The 27,753-nt window shown below is 43.5% G+C and overlaps 1 protein-coding gene and 4 pseudogenes across 14 annotated transcripts in view; all 5 read left to right on the top strand.

Moving 5' to 3' along the window:
* LOC106604881 (protocadherin alpha-C2) overlaps positions 1–27,753 on the top strand; it is a 212,718-nt gene that overhangs the window by 114,171 nt on the left and 70,794 nt on the right. The window contains exon 1 of one of the 14 annotated variants that reach the window (XM_045718177.2): positions 7,812–10,346. The exons of 10 other annotated variants lie outside the window; for them this stretch is intronic. In XM_045718177.2, the coding sequence (XP_045574133.2) occupies positions 7,977–10,346 (2,370 nt within the window). In that variant the 5' untranslated portion in view covers positions 7,812–7,976. Of the gene's footprint in view, positions 1–7,811; positions 10,347–17,997; positions 20,494–21,584; positions 24,085–24,712; positions 27,235–27,753 lie in introns of those variants that run through there. 3 more of the 14 variants (XM_045718176.2, XM_045718162.2, XM_045718175.2) reach the window with 3 other exon arrangements.
* Positions 6–3,792, top strand: LOC145879511 (protocadherin alpha-4 pseudogene; annotated as a pseudogene).
* LOC123743226 (protocadherin alpha-8 pseudogene) lies at positions 4,447–7,110 on the top strand (annotated as a pseudogene).
* On the top strand, positions 11,155–13,819 carry LOC123743097 (protocadherin alpha-2 pseudogene; annotated as a pseudogene).
* LOC106604883 (protocadherin alpha-4 pseudogene) lies at positions 14,487–17,275 on the top strand (annotated as a pseudogene).

Raw genomic sequence — 27,753 nt, forward strand, 5'->3', positions numbered from 1 at the left:
CATAAATATTCTATTCTCCTGTCATTTACTGAGCATTTACTCTGCTTTGTTGTGCTTTTTAAGGTGTTTTGATGGTGTTGTCGTTTGCTCTTTAATGTACGTCTTACTGCCTATGTAAGTTGTAAAAATGGCTTGTTATTTACCCGTTGTAAATATAAAGGTCAATGTGCTGTAAAGGGTGCTGAAACGGATAATGGTATTTTTCTTGGTGTTTGAGCTAATGAGGTGATTGCGCTTAGTACATTTATTAGAGCTACTCATATTAACTTACACTTGTAATCAGATATTATGATCACCAGCCTTGGCTTGTGTCTGGGTTTTCTGGAATGTAATGTCATTTGTTAATCTAACATCATACATTGATGCGTAAATTCCCCCACGTGGCGTCACTGTTGACCGTGGCATTGAGATATTGTATTTTGTGTCTTGAGGCCCCTCCCCGTTTCAGAGGGTGAGGACATTTCTCGGGGCTTTGTTACAAAGAGACGCAGGATGCGAGAGAGAGAGACGGAGACTGGTCGGAGGCGACATCAATGTTTACCGTGTAAAAAATCTGGATTGGAAACCTATTTCTCGAAGCTTTGATTGTTTGACAAATATTCGCATCTTTGGATCTATGCTCGGCGCACGTTCGATGGAATTATGTCTTTACCGAATAGAAGGAGCTCTATTGTGACGTATTTAGTGCTTGTGCTGCTGGAGTGTTATTGGGAAGCGGTGTCCGGGCAGCTCTCCTACTCCGTCTCAGAGGAGGTAAACCCGGGGACTTCCGTGGGAAATATCGCTAAGGATCTAAACCTCAATGTCCAGGAGTTGGAGTCTCGTATGTTTCAGATTGTCACCGGATCTAAGAGAAAGTATTTCGAGGTAAATCTAAAGACTGGTGTTCTCTATGTGAACGAGAGAATAGACAGAGAGGAGCTTTGTGCAAATGCTCCTAAATGTACAGTCAGTGTAGAAGCCGTTATCAACAATCCGTTGAAACTCTACCGTGTGGAAATTAATATTTTAGATGTTAATGATAATGCTCCATCTTTCCGAGCGAAATCACAAACTATAGACATTGCTGAAAACACTTTTCCAGGGGTACGATTTCCGTTGTTAGACGCATCTGATGTAGATGTTGGAAAGAATGCTCTCAATACATACAAACTGGGCCCTAGCCAGCATTTTTCCTTAGCGGTGCACAAAGGGAGTGAGAGTGTGTCTGCCGAGTTGGTGCTGCAGAAAGCTTTAGACCGAGAGAAACAGCCTGTGATCCAGCTCACACTGACCGCTGTAGATGGAGGAAACCCAGCAAGGTCAGGTACATTGGAAGTAATAGTTAATGTTCTGGATAATAATGACAACGCTCCAGTTTTCACAACGTCGTTGTACAAGACAAGTATGATTGAAAATACACCAATAGGAACAACTGTCATAACTTTAAATGCGACAGACTTTGATGAGGGTACGAATAGTGACCTTGTTTATTCTATCAGCAAAAATGAGAAGGATCATATCCTCCAGATGTTCGATATTGAGCCAAAAACGGGGACAATTACAGTTAAAGGTAAAATTGACTATGAAGAACATACTGCATTTGAGATCCGTGCGCAGGCGAGTGATAGAGGCCAGCCCCCGATGGCAGCGCACTGTAAAGTGCTGGTAGAAGTTCTGGACCTCAACGACAATGCCCCTGAGATCACTGTGACGTCACTATTAGACACAGTGAAAGAGGACGCAAAGGTGGGCACTGCAATTGCTCTCGTGTCAGTTCTCGATAAAGATGGTGGCAAAAATGGGTTGGTACATTGTGAAGTTGAGAATAAAGTCCCCTTTAAATTGGAGACAAACTATAAAAATTATTATTCTTTAGTGGTCGATGGGTATCTTGACAGAGAGCAGGCTTCTCAGTACAATGTCAACATCATAGCTACGGATGAAGGCACCCCGCCTCTCTCCAGCACCAGCGTTATTACTGTACACGTTTCTGACGTGAATGACAACGCTCCTCGCTTCTCAGAACCAGTTATTAATGTTTATGTTAAAGAGAACAGTCCGATAGGTGACGTCATTCAAACCGTGTCTGCAGTTGATGCTGACGTCAATGAAAATAGTCATGTGACCTACTCATTCTTAGAGAGGAACAACAACTCAGTACCGCTGTCTACAATGGTCAATATAAACTCCCTGACTGGAGATATAGTCAGCCTGCAGTCTTTTAACTATGAGGAGATAAAAACGTTAAATTTTAAAGTTCAGGCCACAGACTCTGGTGTTCCTCCTCTCAGCAGCAACGTGACTGTGAACGTTTTTATCCTGGATGAGAATGACAACAGACCTGGGATTCTCGCGCCCTATTCTGATCACGGCTCCGTTAACACTGAGAACATTCCCTATTCTGCTGAAGCGGGCTACTTTGTGGCCAAGATCAGGGCTGTAGACTCCGACTCTGGCTACAATGCGCTGCTTTCTTATCACATCTCTGAGCCCAAGGGAACCAACCTCTTCAGAATCGGAACCAGCACTGGGGAACTAAGGACTAAGAGGCGAATGAGTGACAATGACCTGAAAACCCACCCGTTGGTCGTGTTGGTTTCTGATAACGGAGAACCCTCACTGTCAGCGACTGTGTCTATTGATGTAGTGGTGGTTGAAAGTACAGGTGAAATACAGACTCAATACAGAAACGTACCGAGAAAGGAGGAGAGCTTCTCTGATTTAAACCTGTATTTGCTGATCGCCATTGCCTCGGTGTCAGTGATATTTTTACTGAGCCTCATCAGTTTAATCGCTGTAAAATGCCACAGGACAGACGACAGTTTCAAAAGGTACAGCGCCCCAATGATCACCACACACCCTGACGGGAGCTGGTCTTACTCTAAATCTACTCAGCAGTATGACGTATGTTTCAGCTCAGACACACTGAAGAGTGACGTAGTGGTTTTCCCCGCGCCGTATCCACCTGCAGATGCAGAACTGATCAGTATTAATGGAAATGACACGTTTGACAGGACTCAGACATTACCCAACAAAGACAAGGTAAGAAATAAATGTTTTACTAAACACAGAAATCAGTTTCCATCCCATCATCCCTTTGCCAAAAATGTGTATGCTTTGGCGTGCTTCCCATTGTCTATCTATGACGGTGTTCTTTGCTTTCGCTGTCTCTTTTGAATAATCAGTAAAATATTTGGGATCTTACTGCTTTAACAAGTTGCAAAAATGTTCACTATCCGCTCCCTATCTAGAGGATCATGTGTCTGCTGTCTATGGTTCTGAAACCCACCAGTTTTTGTCCAGTCCGCTTTTTAACAAAACTTACACAAGAGCACAGATCTACACTGAACAAAAATATAAACGCAACAAGTAAAGTGTTGATCTCATGTCTCATGGGCTGAAACAAAAGATCACAGTAATGTTCCATACTATGGCACAAAAAGCTTATTTCTCAAAAATGTTGTGCACAAATTTGTTTACATCCTTGTTAGTAAGCATTTCTCCATTGTCAAGATAATCGATCCACCTGACACGTGTGGCATATCAAGAAGCTGATTAAACAGCACGGTCATTACATAGGTGCATCTTGTGCCGGGGACAATAAAAGGACACTTTAAAATGTGCAATTCTGTCACACAACACAATGCCACAGACATCTTAAGTTGTGAGGGAGCGTGCAATTGGCATGCTGACTGCAGAAATGGCCACCACATCTGTCTTTAGAGAATTGAATGTTAATTTCTCTACCATAAGCTGCCTTCAATGTCATTTTAGAGAATTTGGCAGTGTCCAACCGGCCTCACAACCATGTAACCACACCCTCACAGGACCTCCACTTCTGGCTTCTTCCCTTGCAGGATCGTCTGGGTTGTGGGCGGTGGTGGTGGGGTTGGGGGGGGTTGATTAAGGAGTTTTTTTGGCTGGGCCTGGCTCCCCAGTGGGTGGGCTTGGCTGTGAAGTGAGTGAGTGGGTCTATGCCCTCCATGGCTGCAGGCTGCACCCCTGTCCGGTCATGTGAAATCCATAAATTAGGCATTCATTAATTTATTTCAATTGACTCATTTCCTGATATGAACTGTAAATCAGTAACATCTTTGAAATTGTTGCATATTGCGGTTATATTTTGGTTCAGAATAGTATGGTCATCATGCTTAGCTTGTGTCTGGGTGTCATGTATTTTAATGTGATTTTCTGAAGCTCGTACATTTACCACTTGGCGTCACTGTTGACCGTGGCATTGAGATATCATATTTGGTCTCGAGGCCCCTCCCAGTTTCAGAGGGAGAAGTGATTTCTCCGGGCTTTGTTACAAAGAGATGCAGGACGAGAGGGAGACTGGTCGAAGCGGAGTACACATAAGTGTAAAAAATAAGTTGAATTTGATACGTATATTTTTCGATGCTTTGATTGTTTGACGGATATTATTCTCTTTGGATCTATGCTTGGCTCACATTCGATGGAATTATGTCTTTACCGAATAGAAGGAGCTCTATTGTGACGTATTTAGTGCTTGTGCTGCTGGAGTGTTACTGGGAAGCGGTGTCCGGGCAGCTCTCCTACTCCGTCTCAGAGGAGGTAAACCCGGGGACTTCCGTGGGAAATATCGCTAAGGATCTAAACCTCAATGTCCAGGATTTGGAGTCTCGTATGTTTCAGATTGTCACCGGATCCAAGAGAAAGTATTTCGAGGTCAATCTAAAGACTGGTGTTCTCTATGTGAATGAGAGAATAGACAGAGAGGAGCTCTGTGCGGAGGATCTGAAATGTATAGTCATCGTAGAGGCCGTTATCAACAATCCGTTGAAGCTTTACCGTCTAGAAATGATTATTGTAGATGTTAATGATAACGCTCCGTCGTTTAGTGCTAAATCACAAACTATAAACGTCGCTGAGAGCACTTTACCTGGAGTTAAATTCACTTTATCAGAGGCTTCTGATTTGGATGTTGGTAAGAATACTGTAAGCACATACAAGCTTAGTCCTAATGAATACTTCTCTCTTGACATACACAATGGAGGAGAGAGCGTGTCTGCTGAGTTGGTGCTGCAGAAAGCTTTAGACCGAGAGAAACAGCCTGTGATCCAGCTCACACTGACCGCTGTAGATGGAGGAAATCCACAGAGGTCTGGTACGTCACAGATTATAATTAATGTTTTAGATATTAATGATAACCTTCCGGTATTTACTAGCTCTTTGTATAAGACTACAATTCCCGAGAATGTGCTCATAGGAACAACGGTATTCACTGTGAACGCGACTGATGCTGATGAAGGTACAAATAGTGAGATTGTCTACTCTCTTAGGAATAAAGATCAAGACCGTATTCTAGATATATTTGAAATCGACCCCAACTCTGGCGTTATAACAGTAAAAAGCAATATTGACTTTGAGGAAAGAAAGGCGTTTGAGATCCGTGTAGAGGCAAGCGACAGAGGCCAGCCCCCGATGGCAGCGCATTGTAAAGTGCTGGTAGAAGTGGTGGACCTCAACGACAATGCCCCTGAGATCACTGTGACGTCACTCTTGGACACAGTGAAGGAGAACGCTAAGATTGGCACTGCCATTTCTCTCGTGTCAGTCCTAGATAAAGATGGTGGCAAAAACGGGGTTGTACATTGTGAAGTTGAGAATAAAGTCCCCTTTAAATTGGAGACAAACTATAAAAACTATTATTCGTTAGTGGTCGTTGGGCCTCTTGACAGAGAGAGTGTTTCTCAGTATAATGTCACCATCACAGCTACGGATGAAGGGACCCCGCCTCTCTCCAGCACCAGCGTTATTACTGTAGACGTTTCTGACGTGAATGACAACGCTCCTCGCTTCTCAGAACCCGTGATTAACGTTTATGTTAAAGAGAACAGTCCGATAGGAGACGTCATTAAAACAGTGTCTGCAGTTGATGTTGACGTCAGTGAAAATAGTCATGTGACCTACTCATTCTTAGAGAGTAACAGCAACTCAGTACCGCTGTCTACAATGGTCAATATAAACTCCCTGACTGGAGATATAGTCAGCCTGCAGTCTTTTAACTATGAGGAGATACAAACTTTCCAGTTCAAAGTTCAGGCCACAGACTCTGGTGTTCCTCCTCTCAGCAGCAACGTGACTGTGAACGTTTTTATCCTGGATGAGAATGACAACAGACCTGGGATTCTCGCGCCCTATTCTGATCACGGCTCCGTTAACTCTGAGAACATTCCCTATTCTGCTGAAGCGGGCTACTTTGTGGCCAAGATCAGGGCTGTAGACGCCGACTCTGGCTACAATGCGCTGCTTTCTTATCACATCTCTGAGCCCAAGGGAACCAACCTCTTCCGAATCGGAACCAGCACCGGGGAACTAAGGACTAAGAGGCGAATGAGTGACAATGACCTGAAAACCCACCCGTTGGTCGTGGTGGTTTCTGATAACGGAGAACCCTCACTGTCAGCGACTGTGTCTATTGATGTAGTGGTGGTTGAAAGTACAGGTGAAATCCAGACTCAATACAGAAACGTACCGAGAAAGGAGGAGAGCTTCTCTGATTTAAACTTGTATTTGCTGATCGCCATTGCCTCGGTGTCAGTGATATTTTTACTGAGCCTCATCAGTTTAATCGCTGTAAAATGCCACAGGACAGACGACAGTTTCAAAAGGTACAGCGCCCCAATGATCACCACACACCCTGACGGGAGCTGGTCTTACTCTAAATCTACTCAGCAGTATGACGTGTGTTTCAGCTCAGACACACTGAAGAGTGACGTAGTGGTTTTCCCCGCGCCGTATCCACCTGCAGATGCAGAACTGATCAGTATTAATGTAAATGACACGTTTGACAGGACTCAGACATTACCCAACAAAGACAAGGTGAGAGTAATATGCTTCACGAATGTGATAATGTTTTTTAAACCCCAGCACAGTTTTATATTGCAGTTTTGGGGAAAATTACAGACATTTGTTAAATGTAGTTGTATCATGGTTTCAGAGTTATAGGCCTCCACGTGTTTGCATGGTCAATTTAGTTTTTGATAACTTATGAGAATATATATTGGCAGACATTGCGGAAACAATATTTCCAGGCTGTATCACAACCGGCGGTGATTGGGAGTCCCATAGGGCGGCGCACAACTGGCCCAGCGTCGTCCGGGTTAAGGTTTGTCCGTGGTAGGTTGTCACTGTAAATAAGAATTCTTATTAACTAACTTGCCTAGTTATAAAAAAGGTTAAGTGTTTTTTTTTTAAATAAAACAATGTGCAAAAGAACATCGCTGTAAATGTGCAGACGCTGTCCGTGGTGCTGAAACGGTTAGTGTACTTTGGTTTCGAGGGGCAGAGGCCTTTTCGAATCAATTCTTATCATCGTTGAAAGTGGAATGGATTCAGTCAAGTGGTAGACAGTTGATTTCATTTTAAATGTTTCATCTCTCTGCTTTGTCTCCCCTGTTAACATTCTATCTGGCAGTTTCTATGGACGATCAAATAACGACAGCTGTCCTTGTATCTAAACTGTATTACCACTATTTCTAACTGACTATAATAATAACTCATTTTAAATGTTCCCATCTTTATCATTTCACATTTTGAAGTTCTCATCATGAGCAAGTGTAGTCGAATTCGACTCTACGGTGTGGTCGACTCTATCATGTAGTTGATTCAGATTTGAGACTACATTGGTCGCCGGTTATACACAGTGATCTTTGCTATTTTGCTCACTACTATCACAATAGGTCAACTATATATTATATAAAATGACATGAAATCGAACACGTAACACTGGGTGTCACTATAGACCACGGAAAGCAGCGAAGTCAAATGTGTTTTTATACTCCTCCTCTGAAGGAAAATACAGAACAGTGTCACTGTCAGGGCGCGTTGTGAGGAGGAACGGTCGAGTTGTGATGAGACGGAGAGGGCTGAGCTGTGTACAGAATGTCCGACATTTAACGGAATATTTCGGGTTTTGATGGATCCCTGACCCTTACTTATTGGATTCAGTTGTTTTTATACATGCAGCGATGGGTCGTCGAAGACAAAGAGAAATCGTTTGGATTCAGTGCGTCGCGTTGCTTTGTTTATTTGACTGGTCTGCAGCGCAGATCTCTTACTCCGTTTCAGAGGAGGTGGACAAAGGCACGTTCGTGGGGAATCTCGCTAAGGATTTAAACCTTAATGTACACGAACTGGAGTCGAGGGGTCTAAGGATTGTTTCCGGAAATAGTAAGATGTATTTTGAGGCGAATTTAAAAACAGGGATTCTTTACGTTAACGAGAGAATAGACAGAGAGGAGCTTTGTCCAAATACGATAAAGTGCTCTTTGAATATCGAAGCCATATTGAGCCATCCTGTGCTTCTGCATCGTATTGAGGTTAATATTTTAGATATTAATGATAACACACCTTCTTTTGTTGAAAAATCCCACACATTGAACATCTCTGAGTCTTCAACGCCGGGCGAGCGATATATGCTACCGATTGCAAATGACGCAGACACGGGCAGTAACTCGGTAAAGAGCTACAAGCTGAGCCCGAATGAACACTTCTCCCTGGATGTACAGAACGGCGGAGGAGAGAGTGTGTCTGCTGAGTTGGTGCTGCAGAAAGCTTTAGACCGAGAGAAACAGCCTGTGATCCAGCTCACACTGACCGCTGTAGACGGAGGAAAACATCCCAGATCTGGGACGTTACTTATCGTTGTTAACGTAATTGATGTTAATGACAATTCTCCAGTATTTTCTAAGCCGCTTTATAAAGTTCGTGTTTTTGAAAATGCGCGTTTTGGGACAAATATATTAACTCTCACTGCAACAGATTTAGACGAGAGCGTAAATGGTGAGATAGTGTATTCTTTCTTAAAACGTGGAAATCTGGACCCCTCAAACATGTTTTCCATCAATTCAGACACTGGTGAAATTACAGTCAAGGGAAATTTGGACCATGAAGATAGTGCTGCATTTGAAATTCGGGTTCAGGCGATGGACCGAGGGCACTCACCTCGCAGTGCACATGGTAAAGTGTTAGTTGATGTTATTGATGTCAATGACAATGCCCCAGAAATCTTAGTGACGTCACTCATGAGTCCAGTGAAAGAGGATGCCGAGATAGGGACAGTGGTGGCCTTTGTGACAGTAACTGATAACGATGGAGGTAAAAATGGCCTCACTAACTGTGAACTTGTAGGGTCTGTTCATTTTAAACTAAAGTCCAACTACAATAACTATTATTCGTTAGTGGTAGACGGGCCTCTTGACAGAGAGAGTGTTACTCAGTATAATGTCACCATCACAGCTACGGATGAAGGCACCCCGCCTCTCTCCAGCACCAGCGTTGTTACTGTACAGGTTTCTGATGTGAATGACAACGCTCCTCGCTTCTCAGAACCCGTTATTAATGTTGATGTTAAAGAGAACAGTCCGGTAGGAGACGTTATTTATAAGATGTCTGCTTTTGACCCAGACTCAGATGAAAATGCAAAAGTAACCTATTCTTTATTAGATACAAGTGTTTCAATATCATCAGCTGTAAATATAAACTCGGATACTGGAGATATAGTCAGTCTTCAGCCTTTTAACTATGAGGAGATGAACACTTTTCATTTTAAAGTTGAGGCCACAGACTCTGGTGTCCCTCCTCTCAGCAGCAACGTGACTGTGAACGTTTTTATCCTGGATGAGAATGACAACAGACCTGGGATTCTCGCGCCCTATTCTGATCACGGCTCCGTTAACTCTGAGAACATTCCCTATTCTGCTGAAGCGGGCTACTTTGTGGCCAAGATCAGGGCTGTAGACCCCGACTCTGGCTACAATGCGCTGCTTTCTTATCACATATCTGAGCCCAAGGGAAGCAACCTCTTCCGAATCGGAACCAGCACCGGGGAACTAAGGACTAAGAGGCGAATGAGTGACAATGACCTGAAAACCCACCCGTTGGTCGTGGTGGTTTCTGATAACGGAGAACCCTCACTGTCAGCGACTGTGTCTATTGATGTAGTGGTGGTTGAAAGTACAGGTGAAATCCAGACTCAATACAGAAACGTACCGAGAAAGGAGGAGAGCTTCTCTGATTTAAACCTGTATTTGCTGATCGCCATTGCCTCGGTGTCAGTGATATTTTTACTGAGCCTCATCAGTTTAATCGCTGTAAAATGCCACAGGACAGACGACAGTTTCAAAAGGTACAGCGCCCCAATGATCACCACACACCCTGACGGAAGCTGGTCTTACTCTAAATCTACTCAGCAGTATGACGTGTGTTTCAGCTCAGACACACTGAAGAGTGACGTAGTGGTTTTCCCCGCGCCGTATCCACCTGCAGATGCAGAACTGATCAGTATTAATGGAAATGACACGTTTGACAGGACTCAGACATTACCCAACAAAGACAAGGTAAGAGGAACTCTCCTCCGCAGATGTTTAAATGTGTCTGCACTTCCAGTTAAATGTGTTTTGAGTTGTGCGAAAACAGACAGAGATATGTGGCATTGGGAAATATGCAGATATGCTTACATCATAGCAGGTTTCAGATTGATTTAAGTTGTCCACATTTTCAGCCTACGGATGCATATGGTATCAACGATTTATAGGCTACGGTGAAGACTTGTTTCCAAATGACTATGTTCACCAAGCGGTGAAATAGTAGTGGCTGCTGTACATGAGGCTCAAATCGTTTGTGCTTTGTGCTTCCAATGTCCAGTGATGTTTTTAGACTGATACTTGTCACTGGTTAAATTGAATGTATGCAAACCGTGGTAATTCGCTTTTCAGAGTTGTCTTTGCGGTCTTGACAGCATGACAATGTTGATAACCCTTGAGCTATCCGTATCACTGCTTTGCTACTCGTCCTATATTTTTATAGCTTCTGCCATCGATATCAAAATATAATCAACACGTAGTTTATTGTTCAATGTGGCTGAATGTTTTGGCTCCTTTCCCTGTGTTTTTCATTTTAACAAAACACTCGTTTTTTTTTTTTTATTTTTTTTTACATACATGCACCTTTCGCTAAAGAACATGCGTTTGTTTATTTGAAGTTATCTCTGTAGGCGTATTCTAACACATCAGAGACAACTCTCATTTTATACGAGTAATGTATAAAAGTAACACACGGTGTCACTATAGACCACGAACGGAAGATAAATCCTTGACAAACTAAGACTCCTCCTTTCAGAATGAAAAAAGAGAAGTGTCACCAGTCCGGACCGCTTTGTGAAGAGAAACACCATTAGACGGAGACGGGTGGGCTGTATTGGATCTCTGATATACGTATAACGGATCGTTTTGTGGTTTTAATGGATATGTGATTTTGACTTATGGATTAATTTGTTTTGTACACGCAACGATGGATCGTCGAAGACAAAGAGAACGCGTTTGGATTCAGTGCGTCGCGTTGCTTTGTTTATTTGACTGGTCTGCAGCGCAGATCTCTTACTCCGTTTCAGAGGAGGTGGACAAAGGCACGTTCGTGGGGAATCTCGCTAAGGATTTAAACCTTAATGTACAGGAAATCGAGTCGAGGGGTCTGAAGATTGTTTCCGGACAGAGTAAGAAGTATTTCGAGGCTAATTTGAAAACGGGGATACTGTTCGTTAACGAGAGAATAGACAGAGAGGAGCTTTGTCCGAATACGGTAAAGTGTTCTCTAAATATACAGGCCATATTGAGCCATCCTATGCTTCTCCACCGCATTGAAGTAAATATTATTGACGTAAATGACAATGCACCGTCATTCCTTGAACAATATCATACATTTAACATTTCAGAATCTTCTTCACCCGGTGAGAGATACCCTCTACCTATAGCAAATGACGCAGACACGGGCAGTAACTCGGTAAAGAGCTACAAGCTGAGCCCGAATGAACACTTCTCCCTGGATGTACAGAGCGGTGGAGAGCAGAGTGTGTCTGCTGAGTTAGTGCTGCAGAAAGCTTTAGACCGAGAGAAACAGCCCGTGATCCAGCTCACACTGACCGCTGTAGACGGAGGAAAACCTCCCAGATCTGGGACGTCACAGATCATTGTTCACGTAGTAGATGTCAATGATAACTCGCCAACATTTAGCAAATCACTCTACAAGGTCCGTGTTAATGAAAATGTATCTTTAGGGACACAACTATTGAAGTTAGAGGCTACAGATTTAGACGAGGGTCCAAACGCTGACATTTTATATAGCTTTATGAAGCGTGGCAATGTGAACAATGCAGATATGTTCTCCATAGATTCCCAAAGTGGTGAGATTACTGTAAAGGCGAATTTAGATCACGAGGAAAATGCAGCATATGAGCTACGGGTGCAAGCGACGGACCAAGGCCCTTCGGCCCGAAGTGGTTATTCTAAAGTGTTGGTTGAAGTTATTGATATCAATGACAATGCTCCCGAAATATCTGTGACGTCATTAATGAACCCAGTAAAAGAGGATGCTGGCATAGGGACCGTGGTTGCCTTGGTGACAGTTACAGATAAAGATGGAGGTAAAAATGGCTTCAGTAACAGTAAACTTGTAGGGTCTGTTCCTTTCAAACTGATGTCGAACCACAAAAACGATTATTCGTTAGTGGTAGACGGGCATCTGGACAGGGAGAGTGTTTCTCAGTATAATGTCACCATCACAGCTACGGATGAAGGGACCCCGCCTCTCTCCAGCACCAGCGTTATTACTGTAGACGTTTCTGATGTGAATGACAACGCTCCTCGCTTCTCAGAACCCGTTATTAATGTTTATGTTAAAGAGAACAGTCCAGTAGGTGACGTCATTTATACGATGTCTGCGTTTGATCCAGATTCAGATGAAAATGCAAAGATGACGTATTCATTATTAGATAAAAGTGTTTCAATATCATCTTCTGTAAATATAAACTCAGATACAGGAGATATAGTCAGCCTGCAGTCTTTTAACTATGAGGAGATAAAAACTTTCCAGTTTAAAGTTCAGGCCACAGACTCTGGTGTTCCTCCTCTCAGTCAGCAACGTGACTGTGAACGTTTTTATCCTGGATGAGAATGACAACAGACCTGGGATTCTCGCGCCCTATTCTGATCACGGCTCCGTTAACTCTGAGAACATTCCCTATTCTGCTGAAGCGGGCTACTTTGTATCCAAGATCAGGGCTGTAGACTCCGACTCTGGCTACAATGCGCTGCTTTCTTATCACATCTCTGAGCCCAAGGGAACCAACCTCTTCCGAATCGGAACCAGCACTGGGGAACTAAGGACTAAGAGGCGAATGAGTGACAATGACCTGAAAACCCACCCGTTGGTCGTGGTGGTTTCTGATAACGGAGAACCCTCACTGTCAGCGACTGTGTCTATTGATGTAGTGGTGGTTGAAAGTACAGGTGAAATCCAGACTCAATACAGAAACGTACCGAGAAAGGAGGAGAGCTTCTCTGATTTAAACTTGTATTTGCTGATCGCCATTGCCTCGGTGTCAGTGATATTTTTACTGAGCCTCATCAGTTTAATCGCTGTAAAATGCCACAGGACAGACGACAGTTTCAAAAGGTACAGCGCCCCAATGATCACCACACACCCTGACGGGAGCTGGTCTTACTCTAAATCTACTCAGCAGTATGACGTGTGTTTCAGCTCAGACACACTGAAGAGTGACGTAGTGGTTTTCCCCGCGCCGTATCCACCTGCAGATGCAGAACTGATCAGTATTAATGGAAATGACACGTTTGACAGGACTCAGACGTTACCCAACCAAGACAAGGTAAGAGTAATACCCGTTACGAATGTGTCAATGTCTTTTAAACTCCAGCTTTGCTATTGCAGTTTTTGGGATAATGACAGACATTTATCAAACGGTTTCAGAGTTATCATGCAAATGTTTGCATGGCCAATTTAGTTTTTGATATCGTATAAGAATATTTCTGGGAATAAATTGAGTGGAAATGTGCAAAAGAACATCGCTTTGAAAGCACAGACGCTCTCCGTGGTGCTGAAACAGCGTTCTTTGGTTTCGAGGGGCAGAGGCCTTTTCGGATCGATACTTTTAAACGTTGAAAGTGGAATGGACATTTTCAAGTGATGTAGAAAGTTGGTTTGAAATGTATTTTTTAGCTCTCTGCTTTGTCTTCCCCAGGAACATTCAATCTGGCAGTTTTCTATATGGGGGGGATCAATAGGGCCTCCTGTATTTGGTTACCTGACTCTTTGACAGCTGTCCTCGTTACTAACTTTTACCTTTATCACCACGACTTTAAATGACTATTGATACTCATTTTAATTGTTCCCCAGTGTTTGCCGTTTTACGCGTCCCAACATGAGCACCTGTATTCAAACTGGACCCTATCATGCGGTTGATTCATAGTTGATACAACATTAGCCAATGGATACATATACAGTCATATTTGCTATTTGCTTGCTACTATCACAGTAAGTTAATGATGTGGTATAAAACGTTGAGTTAAATCAAACAAGTAACACATGGTGTCGCTATAGACCAGGAATGGAAGAGTGGTCACTTATATTCTATGACTCCTCCTCTCTGAATGAAAAAAAAAAACACCGTCACGCTTTGTCAAGGGAAACACTCGAATGGTAGTGAGAGGAAGAGGGCTGGGTTGTGTGGATCTCTTACTTGACGGATTTTTTTTGTGGTTTCAATGGACATGCCACTTCTATTTCTGGAATAATACGTTTCGTACAAGCCGCGATGGATCGTCGAAGACAAAGAGAACGCGTTTGGATTCAGTGCGTCGCGTTGCTTTGTTTATTTGACTGGTCTGCAGCGCAGATCTCTTACTCCGTTTCAGAGGAGGTGGACAAAGGCACGTTCGTGGGGAATCTCGCTAAGGATTTAAACCTTAATGTACACGAACTGGAGTCGAGGGGTCTAAGGATTGTATCGGGACATAGTAAGCGGTATTTCGATGCCAATTTTAAAACAGGGGTTCTGTACATCAACGAGAGGATAGACCGAGAGGAGCTTTGTTCGAATACGGTAAAGTGTTCGCTAAACATACAGGCCATATTGAGCCATCCTACGCAGCTCCACCGCATTGAGGTTAATATTTTAGACGTTAATGACAATGCACCATCTTTCCTTGAAAAATTCTATTCATTCAACATTTCTGAATCATCATCCACAGACGAGCGATATCTTTTACCGATAGCAATCGATTCAGACACGGGCAGTAACTCGGTAAAGAGCTACAAGCTGAGCCCGAATGAACACTTCTCCCTGGATGTACAGAGCGGCGGAGAGCAGAGTGTGTCTGCTGAGTTGGTGCTGCAGAAAGCTTTAGACCGAGAGAAACAGCCTGTGATCCAGCTCACACTGACCGCTGTAGACGGAGGAAAACCTCCACGATCGGGGACATTGCTGATAATAGTGAACGTAATTGATGCCAATGATAATTCCCCCACGTTCAGTAAGCCGCTGTACAAGGTTCGCGTTAATGAAAATGTTCCGTTCGGAACTAAGGTGATTCAGCTAAATGCCACAGATGTAGATGAGGGAGTCAACGGTAAAGTTGTATATTCCTTTATCAAACGTGGTAACGTGAACCCCTCTGATATGTTTGATATAAATTCAGACACTGGAGCAATCACAGTTAAGGGAAATGTGGATTATGAGGAAAGTCCTGCATATGAAATTCGTGTGCAGGCGACAGACCAAGGCTCATCACCCCGTAGTGCACACGGGAAACTATTAGTGGAAGTTATTGATTTGAATGACAATTTCCCAGAAATATATGTGACGTCACTCATGAGCCCCGTGAAAGAGGATGCTGAGATAGGGACAGTGGTCGCCTTGGTGACAGTTACAGATAAAGATGGTGGTAAAAATGGCCTCACTAACAGTAAACTTGTTGGGCCAGTGCCCTTTAAATTGAAATTGAATTATAAAAACGATTATTCATTAGTAGTAGATGGGCCTCTTGATAGAGAGAGCGTTTCTCAGTACAATGTCACCATCACAGCTACGGATGAAGGGATCCCGCCTCTCTCCAGCACCAGCGTTATTACTGTAGAGGTTTCTGATGTGAATGACAACGCTCCTCGCTTCTCAGAACCCGTTATTAATGTTTATGTTAAAGAGAACAGTCCGGTAGGTGACGTCATTTATACGACGTCTGCTTTTGATCCAGATTCAGATGAAAATGCAAAAGTGACGTATTCATTATTAGATAAAAGTGTTTCAAAATCATCGTATATTAATATAAACTCAGACACAGGAGATATAGTCAGCCTGCAGTCTTTTAACTATGAGGAGATAAAAAAGTTCCAGTTTAAAGTTCAGGCCACAGACTCTGGTGTTCCTCCGCTCAGCAGCAACGTGACTGTGAACGTTTTTATTCTGGATGAGAATGACAACAGTCCTGGGATTCTCGCGCCCTATTCTGATCACGGCTCCGTTAACTCTGAGAACATTCCCTATTCTGCTGAAGCGGGCTACTTTGTAGCGAAGATCAGGGCTGTAGACTCCGACTCTGGCTACAATGCGCTGCTTTCTTATCACATCTCTGAGCCCAAGGGAACCAACCTCTTCCGAATCGGAACCAGCACCGGGGAACTAAGGACTAAGAGGCGAATGAGTGACAATGACCTGAAAACCCACCCGTTGGTCGTGGTGGTTTCTGATAACGGAGAACCCTCACTGTCAGCGACTGTGTCTATTGATGTAGTGGTGGTTGAAAGTACAGGTGAAATCCAGACTCAATACAGAAACGTACCGAGAAAGGAGGAGAGCTTCTCTGATTTAAACCTGTATTTGCTGATCGCCATTGCCTCGGTGTCAGTGATATTTTTACTGAGCCTCATCAGTTTAATCGCTGTAAAATGCCACAGGACAGACGACAGTTTCAAAAGGTACAGCGCCCCAATGATCACCACACACCCTGACGGAAGCTGGTCTTACTCTAAATCTACTCAGCAGTATGACGTGTGTTTCAGCTCAGACACACTGAAGAGTGACGTAGTGGTTTTCCCCGCGCCGTATCCACCTGCAGATGCAGAACTGATCAGTATTAATGGAAATGACACGTTTGACAGGACTCAGACGTTACCCAACCAAGACAAGGTAAGATCTCTACATAAACTAACCTATACATCTTATGTTGAAGCATATTTGTATACTCCTTTGAACTCTCAGTCAAAGAATATTGCTTTCAAAGTTGCTATTATGTTGAAAACATCCATCCACTCAAGAGTTTTTATATTGGCTTTGTTTTTCACTGTGTGTGTGGCCTCCTGGCTTCATAAAGGGACTGTTGCTGTCCATGGTTCTGAAAGTGCGCTAAACTTCGGAGCTGAGCGTTTAAATGTGCCTAACCCCAGCAAAGTCGTAAGTATTTAGGGTATAGTGAGAAAAAAGACAGGAACGTATTCAACGTATGGGAAATATATCGATGCATCATTTTTCAGATTGATGATATGGGTTACACAACCGCTATTGACATGATCTGTCTAAAGGTACATATGCCTATTGTGTATCCATGTCAACCGCATTTGTTTCCAACGGACTATGTTCAGTAAGCGGTGCAAGCTTACCAGCTGCTTTCCATGGTGCTGAAACCGTTTTTGCTCTCCGCTGATGGGAGCCGTGTTCTCTTTAAGTTGAACGCTTGTCACTGGTGTAATGGAATGGATGCAACGTTTTTCTCACTTTGCAGTCTAGAGCGCGTCACACTGTTAACCCCTTGAGCTTTGTATCTCGATATCCCTTCGGTCTTTACTCCTCGTTGATTGTTCTAGCTTCTGTCAATGTCATCAGAACATTTGTTTCATTATGTTGGGTTGACCTTTCGTTAGCTACTTCCCCGTGTTTTGCATTGAATAGAACGCTTGTCCTTTAATAAAGACATCGTCATTTCGTGTAGCGGATGTCCAACACGAGACTGTCCACTGGAGTTTACCTCCGTATTCTAACTAGTCAAATGATATACTCTCTTATTATTACGTGAGTAATATAGGCTATAAACAACACGATGTCGCTATAGACCACAGAATTTGATATTCTATGACTCCTCCTCTCTGAATGAAAAAGAGAATCGAGTCACTCGTCCCGAGCGCCTTTGTCAACAGACACTCGAATGGCGGTGAGACTGAGAGGGCGGGGTTGTGTACAGGATCTATCTAACTGATTATTATTTTTTATAATTAGGTTTCATTGGAATGTGAATATTTTCTATTGGATTCATTTACTTTGTACACGCAGCGATGGGTCGTCGAAGACAAAGGGAACGCGTTTGGATTCAGTGCGTCGCGTTGCTTTGTTTATTTGACTGGTCTGCAGCGCAGATCTCTTACTCCGTTTCAGAGGAGGTGGACAAAGGCACGTTCGTGGGGAATCTCGCTAAGGATTTAAACCTTAATGTACACGAACTGGAGTCGAGGGGTCTAAGGATTGTATCGGGACATAGTAAGAGGTATTTTGATGCGAATCTGAAAACAGGAGTACTGTTCGTTAACGAGAGGATAGACAGAGAGGAGCTTTGTCCGAGTACGGTAAAGTGTTCTCTAAATATAGAGGCCATATTGAGCCATCCTATGCTTCTCCATCGCATTGAGGTGAATATTTTAGACATCAATGACAATTCTCCGTCATTCATGAAAAAGGTTGCTACTTTTAACATATCTGAATCTTCATACCCCGGCGAGCGATACCCACTACCAATAGCGAATGACGCAGATACCGGCAGTAACTCGGTAAAGAGCTACAAGCTGAGCCCGAATGAACACTTCTCCCTGGATGTACAGAGCGGTGGAGAGCAGAGTGTGTCTGCTGAGTTGGTGCTGCAGAAAGCTTTAGACCGAGAGAAACAGCCCGTGATCCAGCTCACACTGACCGCTGTAGATGGTGGAAAACCTCCACAATCCGGAACGCTGCCTATTGTTGTAAATGTCATAGATTCTAATGATAATTCACCCTCATTTAGCAAGCCGCTGTATAAGGTCAGTGTGTCTGAGAATATACCTTTTGGGACTACAGTCTTAACACTCAGTGCTACTGATTTAGACGAAGGACTAAACAGTAAACTCGTGTATTCATTCGTTGAGCGTGGGAATCTGAATCCTGCTGATATGTTTGCCCTAAATCCAGACACTGGGGAAATGACTGTAAAGGCGAATTTGGATCATGAGGCAAATGCTGCGTATGAAATCCGGGTGCAAGCAACTGACCAAGGCTCCTCACCCCGCAGTGGTTATTCTAAAGTGTTGGTGGAAGTTATTGATGTCAACGACAATGCCCCTGAAGTCTCGGTGACGTCACTTATGAGCCCAGTGAAAGAGGATAGTGAAATGGGGACAGTGGTCGCCTTGGTAACTGTGATAGATAAAGATGGAGGGAAAAACGGCCTCACCAACTGTAAACTTGTTGGCTCTGTTCCTTTTAAACTGAAGTCGAACTATAAAAACTATTATTCGTTAGTTGTAGATGGGCCTCTTGACAGAGAGAGCACTGCTCAGTACAATGTCACCATCACAGCTACGGATGGAGGGACCCCGCCTCTCTCCAGCACCAGCGTTATTACTGTAGAGGTTTCTGATGTGAATGACAATGCTCCTTGCTTCTCAGAACCCGTTATTAATGTTTATGTTAAAGAGAACAGTCCAGTAGGTGACGTCATTTATACGACGTCTGCTTTGGATCCAGATTCAGATGAAAATGCAAAAGTGACGTATTCATTATTAGATAAAAGTGTTTCAATATCATCTTCTGTAAATATAAACTCAGATACAGGAGATATAGTCAGCCTGCAGTCTTTTAACTATGAGGAGATACAAACTTTCCAGTTCAAAGTTCAGGCCACAGACTCTGGTGTTCCTCCTCTCAGCAGCAACGTGACTGTGAACGTTTTTATTCTGGATGAGAATGACAACAGACCTGGGATTCTCGCGCCCTATTCTGATCACGGCTCCGTTAACTCTGAGAACATTCCCTATTCTGCTGAAGCGGGCTACTTTGTGGCCAAGATCAGGGCTGTTGACTCCGACTCTGGCTACAATGCGCTGCTTTCTTATCACATCTCTGAGCCCAAGGGAACCAACCTCTTCCGAATCGGAACCAGCACCGGGGAACTAAGGACTAAGAGGCGAATGAGTGACAATGACCTGAAAACCCACCCGTTGGTCGTGGTGGTTTCTGATAACGGAGAACCCTCACTGTCAGCGACTGTGTCTATTGATGTAGTGGTGGTTGAAAGTACAGGTGAAATACAGACTCAATACAGAAACGTACCGAGAAAGGAGGAGAGCTTCTCTGATTTAAACCTGTATTTGCTGATCGCCATTGCCTCGGTGTCAGTGATATTTTTACTGAGCCTCATCAGTTTAATCGCTGTAAAATGCCACAGGACAGACGACAGTTTCAAAAGGTACAGCGCCCCAATGATCACCACACACCCTGACGGGAGCTGGTCTTACTCTAAATCTACTCAGCAGTATGACGTGTGTTTCAGCTCAGACACACTGAAGAGTGACGTAGTGGTTTTCCCCGCGCCGTATCCACCTGCAGATGCAGAACTGATCAGTATTAATGGAAATGACACGTTTGACAGGACTCAGACGTTACCCAACCAAGACAAGGTAAGATCTATACATAAACGCGCCTATTTTTCTATTGAAATATAGCTTCATGAATTACTCCTTTGATCTCCCCATAGTCAAAGATAACTCTTTTCAAAGTTCCTCTTACCTTGAAAAGAGCCATCCACTTCAGAGTTATCGCAATGGATTTGTTTTGCACTATGCCTTTGGCCTCCTGGCTTCATAAAGCGAGATTTGCTGTCCCTGGTTCTGAAGGAGTGCTAATCTTCTGAAATGAATATTCGCGCGAAGCGTTCAATGCTCTCTGACGTATGAATGAATGGCCTTCCATGACACTTCTCAATTGTGCAATTTTCTCACCCTAGCATTTGTATACGTAGGGTATTGCGAGAAAATAAGGTGGAACATATGGGAATTGTAAGTATGCATCATATTGATGATATAGGCTTCATAATTATCATCGACATTGAACGCCTAAAGGTGCATACTGTCGTATATTTGTCAATTTCAACCGCGTAGGCCTATATTTGTTTCCAAAGGTCTATCTATGTTCAGTAAGCGGTAAAATCTTACACAATGCTGTCCATGGTGTTGAAACCGTTTTTGATCTCTGCTGATTGGGACATTTTTTTTTTTAGGTAATACTTGTCACTGGTGTAATGGAATAGATGCAATTTGGGAATTCACGTTTGAGGTGTGTTTCTTTGCAGTCTTGAGAGCGTCACGGTGTTAACCACTTGAGCTTAGCATAGCAATATCCCGTGTCTTCATCATGCCTTCTGTCATTGTTATCAGAATATGACTGTGGGAACATTTATTTTACTATATGAGGTTGACATTTCTTGAGCTACTTTCCTGTGTTTTGCATTGAACAGAACGTTTGTCCTTTTCAATACATAGCTAGGCATTTCGGGTAGTAAATGTCCAACACGAGTATTCTCAGCATTCTAACGTAAGTGAAATTCTAACAACAAGTGAAATATTTACTATAGGATCTTATTTTACACGAGTAATATAGGCAATGTATAACAGTAACACACGGTGTCGCTATAGACCGCAGAAATGAATGTCGTCGCTGATATTCTATGACTCCTCCTCTCTTAATGAGAAAGAGAATTTCGTCACCACTCCCGAGCGCTTTGCGATCAGAAAATCTCGAACGGTGGTGAGATGGACAGGGCTTGGCTGTGTACATTTGGAAATTCATGGATATGTGACTTTTCCACTGGGATATTTTTTTTTGTACAAGCAGCGATGGGTCGTCGAAGACAAAGAGAACGCGTTTGGATTCAGTGCGTCGCGTTGCTTTGTTTATTTGACTGGTCTGCAGCGCAGATCTCTTACTCCGTTTCAGAGGAGGTGGACAAAGGCACGTTCGTGGGGAATCTCGCTAAGGATTTAAACCTTAATGTACACGAACTGGAGTCGAGGGGTCTAAGGATTGTATCGGGACACAATAGGCCTAAGAGGTATTTCGAGGCGAATTTGAAAACAGGAATTCTATATGTTGAGGAGAGGCTAGACCGAGAGGAGCTTTGTCCGAATACGGTAAAGTGTTCGCTAAACATACAGGCCATATTGAGCCATCCTACGCAGCTCCACCGTATAGAGGTGAATATCATTGACATAAATGACAATGCACCATCTTTTCGTGAAACCGTGAAATTATTAAATATTTCAGAATCCTCATATCCCGGTGAGAGATACCTTCTACCGGTAGCCAATGACGCAGACACGGGCAGTAACTCGGTAAAGAGCTACAAGCTGAGCCCGAATGAACACTTCTCCCTGGATGTACAGAGCGGCGGAGAGCAGAGTGTGTCTGCTGAGTTGGTGCTGCAGAAAGCTTTAGACCGAGAGAAACAGCCTGTGATCCAGCTCACACTGACCGCTGTAGACGGAGGAAAACCTCCCAGATCGGGAACGTTACAGATTATTGTTAACGTGATGGATGTAAATGACAATACGCCAGTATTTAGTCAATCCCTTTACAAGGCATGTGTTTCTGAAAACGTTGCCTTTGCGTCATCTATATTAACAATCACCGCTACTGATTTAGATGAGGGGGTAAATGGTGATCTTGTTTATTCTTTCATTGAACGGGGGCATTTTAATCCTGCCGATACATTTTCCATAAATTCAGACACAGGTGAAATTAAACTAAAGGGGAAGTTAGATTATGAGGAAAACGCTGCGTACGAAATTCGTGTGCAGGTGTCAGACCGTGGGCACTCTCCTCGCAGTGCCCACGGTAAAGTGTTAGTGGAAGTTATTGATGTTAATGACAATACCCCTGAAATATCCGTGACGTCACTTATGAGCCCTGTGAGAGAGGATGCTGAGTTAATGTCTGTGGTCGCCTTGGTCACAGTAAATGATAAAGATGGAGGTAAAAATGGCCTCACCAACTGTAAACTTGTAGGGTCTGTCCCTTTCAAACTAAAGTCAAACTACAAAAACGATTATTCTTTAGTAGTAGATGGGCCCCTTGACAGAGAGAGTGTTTCTCAGTATAATGTCACCATCACAGCTACGGATGAAGGGACCCCGCCTCTCTCCAGCACCAGCGTTATTACAGTACACGTTTCTGATGTGAATGACAACGCTCCTCGCTTCTCAGAACCCGTTATTAATGTTTATGTTAAAGAGAACAGTCCGGTAGGTGACGTCATTTATACGATGTCTGCTTTTGATCCAGATTCAGATGAAAATGCAAAAGTGACGTATTCATTATTAGATAAAAGTGTTCCAATATCATCATCTGTAAATATAAACTCAGATACAGGAGATATAGTCAGCCTGCAGTCTTTTAACTATGAGGAGATGAAAACTTTCCATTTTAAAGTTCAGGCCACAGACTCTGGTGTTCCTCCTCTCAGCAGCAACGTGACTGTGAACGTTTTTATCCTGGACGAGAATGACAACAGACCTGGGATTCTCGCGCCCTATTCTGATCACGGCTCCGTTAACTCTGAGAACATTCCCTATTCTGCTGAAGCGGGCTACTTTGTGGCCAAGATCAGGGCTGTAGACGCCGACTCTGGCTACAATGCGCTGCTTTCTTATCACATCTCTGAGCCCAAGGGAACCAACCTCTTCCGAATCGGAACCAGCACCGGGGAACTAAGGACTAAGAGGCGAATGAGTGACAATGACCTGAAAACCCACCCGTTGGTCGTGGTGGTTTCTGATAACGGAGAACCCTCACTGTCAGCGACTGTGTCTATTGATGTAGTGGTGGTTGAAAGTACAGGTGAAATCCAGACTCAATCCAGAAACGTACCGAGAAAGGAGGAGAGCTTCTCTGATTTAAACCTGTATTTGCTGATCGCCATTGCCTCGGTGTCAGTGATATTTTTACTGAGCCTCATCAGTTTAATCGCTGTAAAATGCCACAGGACAGACGACAGTTTCAAAAGGTACAGCGCCCCAATGATCACCACACACCCTGACGGGAGCTGGTCTTACTCTAAATCTACTCAGCAGTATGACGTGTGTTTCAGCTCAGACACACTGAAGAGTGACGTAGTGGTTTTCCCCGCGCCGTATCCACCTGCAGATGCAGAACTGATCAGTATTAATGGAAATGACACGTTTGACAGGACTCAGACATTACCAAACAATGAGAAGGTAAGAGTTACAGGTCAGTTAAAACTGAAGTCTGTTTTTCCCCCTTTGTTTAGGCCTACCAAGTTATCTGCATTGTTTTGCTTATGCTGGTTATTATGACGTTGTTTTGTTACTCGTTTGAATGATCCGTTTTATTTTAGAACGTTCTGAAGTTGTAACAATGTGTTACCAGTTTTACCAGTTGTAACATTTGTACCAGTTGTAACATTTGCTTCCTATTTGCCTGCATGGTTAAAACGAGAGCGGTCTCGCTCTCCATGGTGCTGAAACGCATCACGCCCGTTTGCGAGAAGTTTGTCTGATGAAGTGGCTGAACATTTGGGTTCCGGTGTCTATGTTAACTTGGCCGAATCAAATTGAGTAGTTTTTACCTCCTCAAATTTAAAATACTGTAGAACTCACCAATATCATCGGGTATTAACAGATATTATGGTCATGATCCGTAGCTTGTATGGTCACTGTTACCTTTTATGTGTTTTGGGGGATTGCTGTTTTTGTTCTTCACTTCCACAGAAATCTATAGCCGAGTTGTTCCGTTTTCTCTGTAGATATCCACCCGGTGTCGCTATCTGCTCACACAGTGTAAATCCTCGCTCGTTGTTTGAGGCTCCTCCCTCTACAGGGGCATTGTTCGGTGTCGAAAAAAAGGCTTTGTTTGCCCGAGCAGCAGAACATCGTGGATCTCGTCTGGATCTGTTTTCGATTTTAAGAAATTACGCAGCTATGCGGACGATAGCTGCTTTCGGTAGCTGAAGGTTTGGTAAACAAAATACTGTCACAATGACTCACAGAGCGTTTATTTTTCATTCGTGGATGTACTACCTTCTGCCGTTGTCCCATCTTTGGAGTATCGCATCAGCACAGATTGTCTATTCCATATCGGAGGAATCTAACCCGGGCACTGTTGTTGGACATTTCGCAAAGGATTTGCATCTTAACGTGCAGGACCTTGAATATCGTGGGTTTGAGATTTCGGGACTCAATAAGAGGTATTTCGATGTAAATACAAAGACTGGCGTTTTGTCCGTGAGGGAGAGAATAGACAGAGACGAGCTCTGTACTCGGAGCACGAAGTGTTCGTTAACGCTAGAAGCCATTGTGAATTCGCCATTGAACCTATACCGCTTTGAGGTGAATGTTTTGGATATAAATGATAACTCGCCATCGTTTAGGTCTCCTAAAACATATTTGAATGTATCGGAGTCTGCATTTCCAGGTGAGAGATTTCCTTTGGACAGCGCCTACGACGCAGACATAGGAGCTAACTCGGTAAAGAGCTACAAGCTGAGCCCGAATGAACACTTCTCCCTGGATGTACAGAGCGGTGGAGAGCAGAGTGTGTCTGCTGAGTTGGTGCTGCAGAAAGCTTTAGACCGAGAGAAACAGCCAGTTATCCAGCTCACACTGACCGCTGTAGATGGTGGAAAACCTCCTCGATCAGGGACGTCACTTATTATAATAAATGTAGAGGATGTTAACGACAATATTCCTATTTTCTCAAAGCCCCTCTACAAAGCTCGTATTCCTGAGAATATGCCTCCAGGCAGCTCCGTGATTATGGTTCAAGCGAAAGATTCAGATGAGGGGCTAAACGGAGAAATAGTGTATAGTTTTATCAACCAAAACAACGATAATAGCATTGATGCATTTGCAATTAATTCCGTTACTGGAGAAATCACTGTGAAAGGCGTGGTTGATCACGAGACAAACAACGCTTTTGAAATCCGTGTCCAAGCTAAAGACAAAGGCCACAAGCCAAGAGCATCTCACTGTAAAGTGCTGGTTGAAATTACCGACGTGAATGACAATCCACCAGAGATATCTGTCACGTCTTTAGTTAACGTTGTAAAAGAGGATGCGTCATTAGGGACAATGGTTGGTCTGATAACAATAATTGACAATGACGCAGGCAAAAATGGCGCTGTACAGGTTCAAATACTAGACTCCGTACCATTTACGATAAAGAGCTCTTATAATAATCATTATTCTTTAGTGGTAGACGGGCCTCTTGACAGAGAGAGTGTTTCTCAGTATAATGTCACCATCACAGCTACGGATGAAGGGATCCCGCCTCTCTCCAGCACCAGCGTTGTTACTGTAGAGGTTTCTGATGTGAATGACAACGCTCCTCGCTTCTCAGAGCCCGTTATTAATGTTTATGTTAAAGAGAACAGTCCGGTAGGAGACGTCATTTATAAGATGTCTGCTTTTGACCCAGACTCAGATGAAAATGCAAAAGTAACTTATTCTTCATTAGATAAGCGTGTTTTCGTATCATCTTCTGTAAATATAAACTCAGATACAGGAGATATAGTCAGTCTTCAGTCTTTTAACTATGAGGAGATGAAAACTTTCCAGTTCAAAGTTGAGGCCACAGACTCTGGTGTTCCTCCGCTCAGCAGCAACGTGACTGTGAACGTTTTTATCCTGGATGAGAATGACAACAGACCTGGGATTCTCGCGCCCTATTCTGATCACGGCACCGTTAACTCTGAGAACATTCCCTATTCTGCTGAAGCGGGCTACTTTGTGGCCAAGATCAGGGCTGTAGACGCCGACTCTGGCTACAATGCGCTGCTTTCTTATCACATCTCTGAGCCCAAGGGAACCAACCTCTTCCGAATCGGAACCAGCACCGGAGAACTAAGGACTAAGAGGCGAATGAGTGACAATGACCTGAAAACCCACCCGTTGGTCGTGGTGGTTTCTGATAACGGAGAACCCTCACTGTCAGCGACTGTGTCTATTGATGTAGTGGTGGTTGAAAGTACAGGTGAAATACAGACTCAATACAGAAACGTACCGAGAAAGGAGGAGAGCTTCTCTGATTTAAACTTGTATTTGCTGATCGCCATTGCCTCGGTGTCAGTGATATTTTTACTGAGCCTCATCAGTTTAATCGCTGTAAAATGCCACAGGACAGACGACAGTTTCAAAAGGTACAGCGCCCCAATGATCACCACACACCCTGACGGGAGCTGGTCTTACTCTAAATCTACTCAGCAGTATGACGTGTGTTTCAGCTCAGACACACTGAAGAGTGACGTAGTGGTTTTCCCCGCGCCGTATCCACCTGCAGATGCAGAACTGATCAGTATTAATGGAAACGACACGTTTGACAGGACTCAGACATTACCCAACAAAGACAAGGTAAGATCTAGGCTGTACATAAACGGGCCTTTTATTCTATTGAATTATACCGTTATTGCTCCTTTAAACTTCTTGCAGTCAAGAATATTGTTTTCGAAGTTTCTCTTACTTTAGAAAACAGCCCTTAACTCTAGAGTTGTCACCTTTGCTTATTTCCAATGAGCGTGTAGCCTCAGGTCTTGATAGAGTGTTGCTGTCCATGGTGCTGAAGGGGCGCTAAGCTTTCAGAACTAAACTTAACATCTGTGACGTACGAATGCCTCTCTATGACGCGGTGGAAGTGTGTTCCGAGTTACTTTTGGAATTTGATTCAATAATCCAAAAATGACTTGTTTCAACGGATGATAGAGTTGCAACCTAATTGAAATTGGCAAATTGGGAGCTTTGTAATGGCAGCAGAATCGGAACGTCAGCTATTGTTGTTTCTTTGATGGATTCTGTTTTTTTTTCTTCTTCATGATTGTGCAACAACCAATACTTTCTTTCATAGGATGTAGTTTTATTTCCAACTTCTATTTA

The sequence above is a fragment of the Salmo salar genome, chromosome 05, assembly GCF_965601325.2.
Source record: "Salmo salar chromosome 05, fSalSal1, whole genome shotgun sequence".
Lineage (NCBI taxonomy): Eukaryota > Metazoa > Chordata > Actinopteri > Salmoniformes > Salmonidae > Salmo > Salmo salar.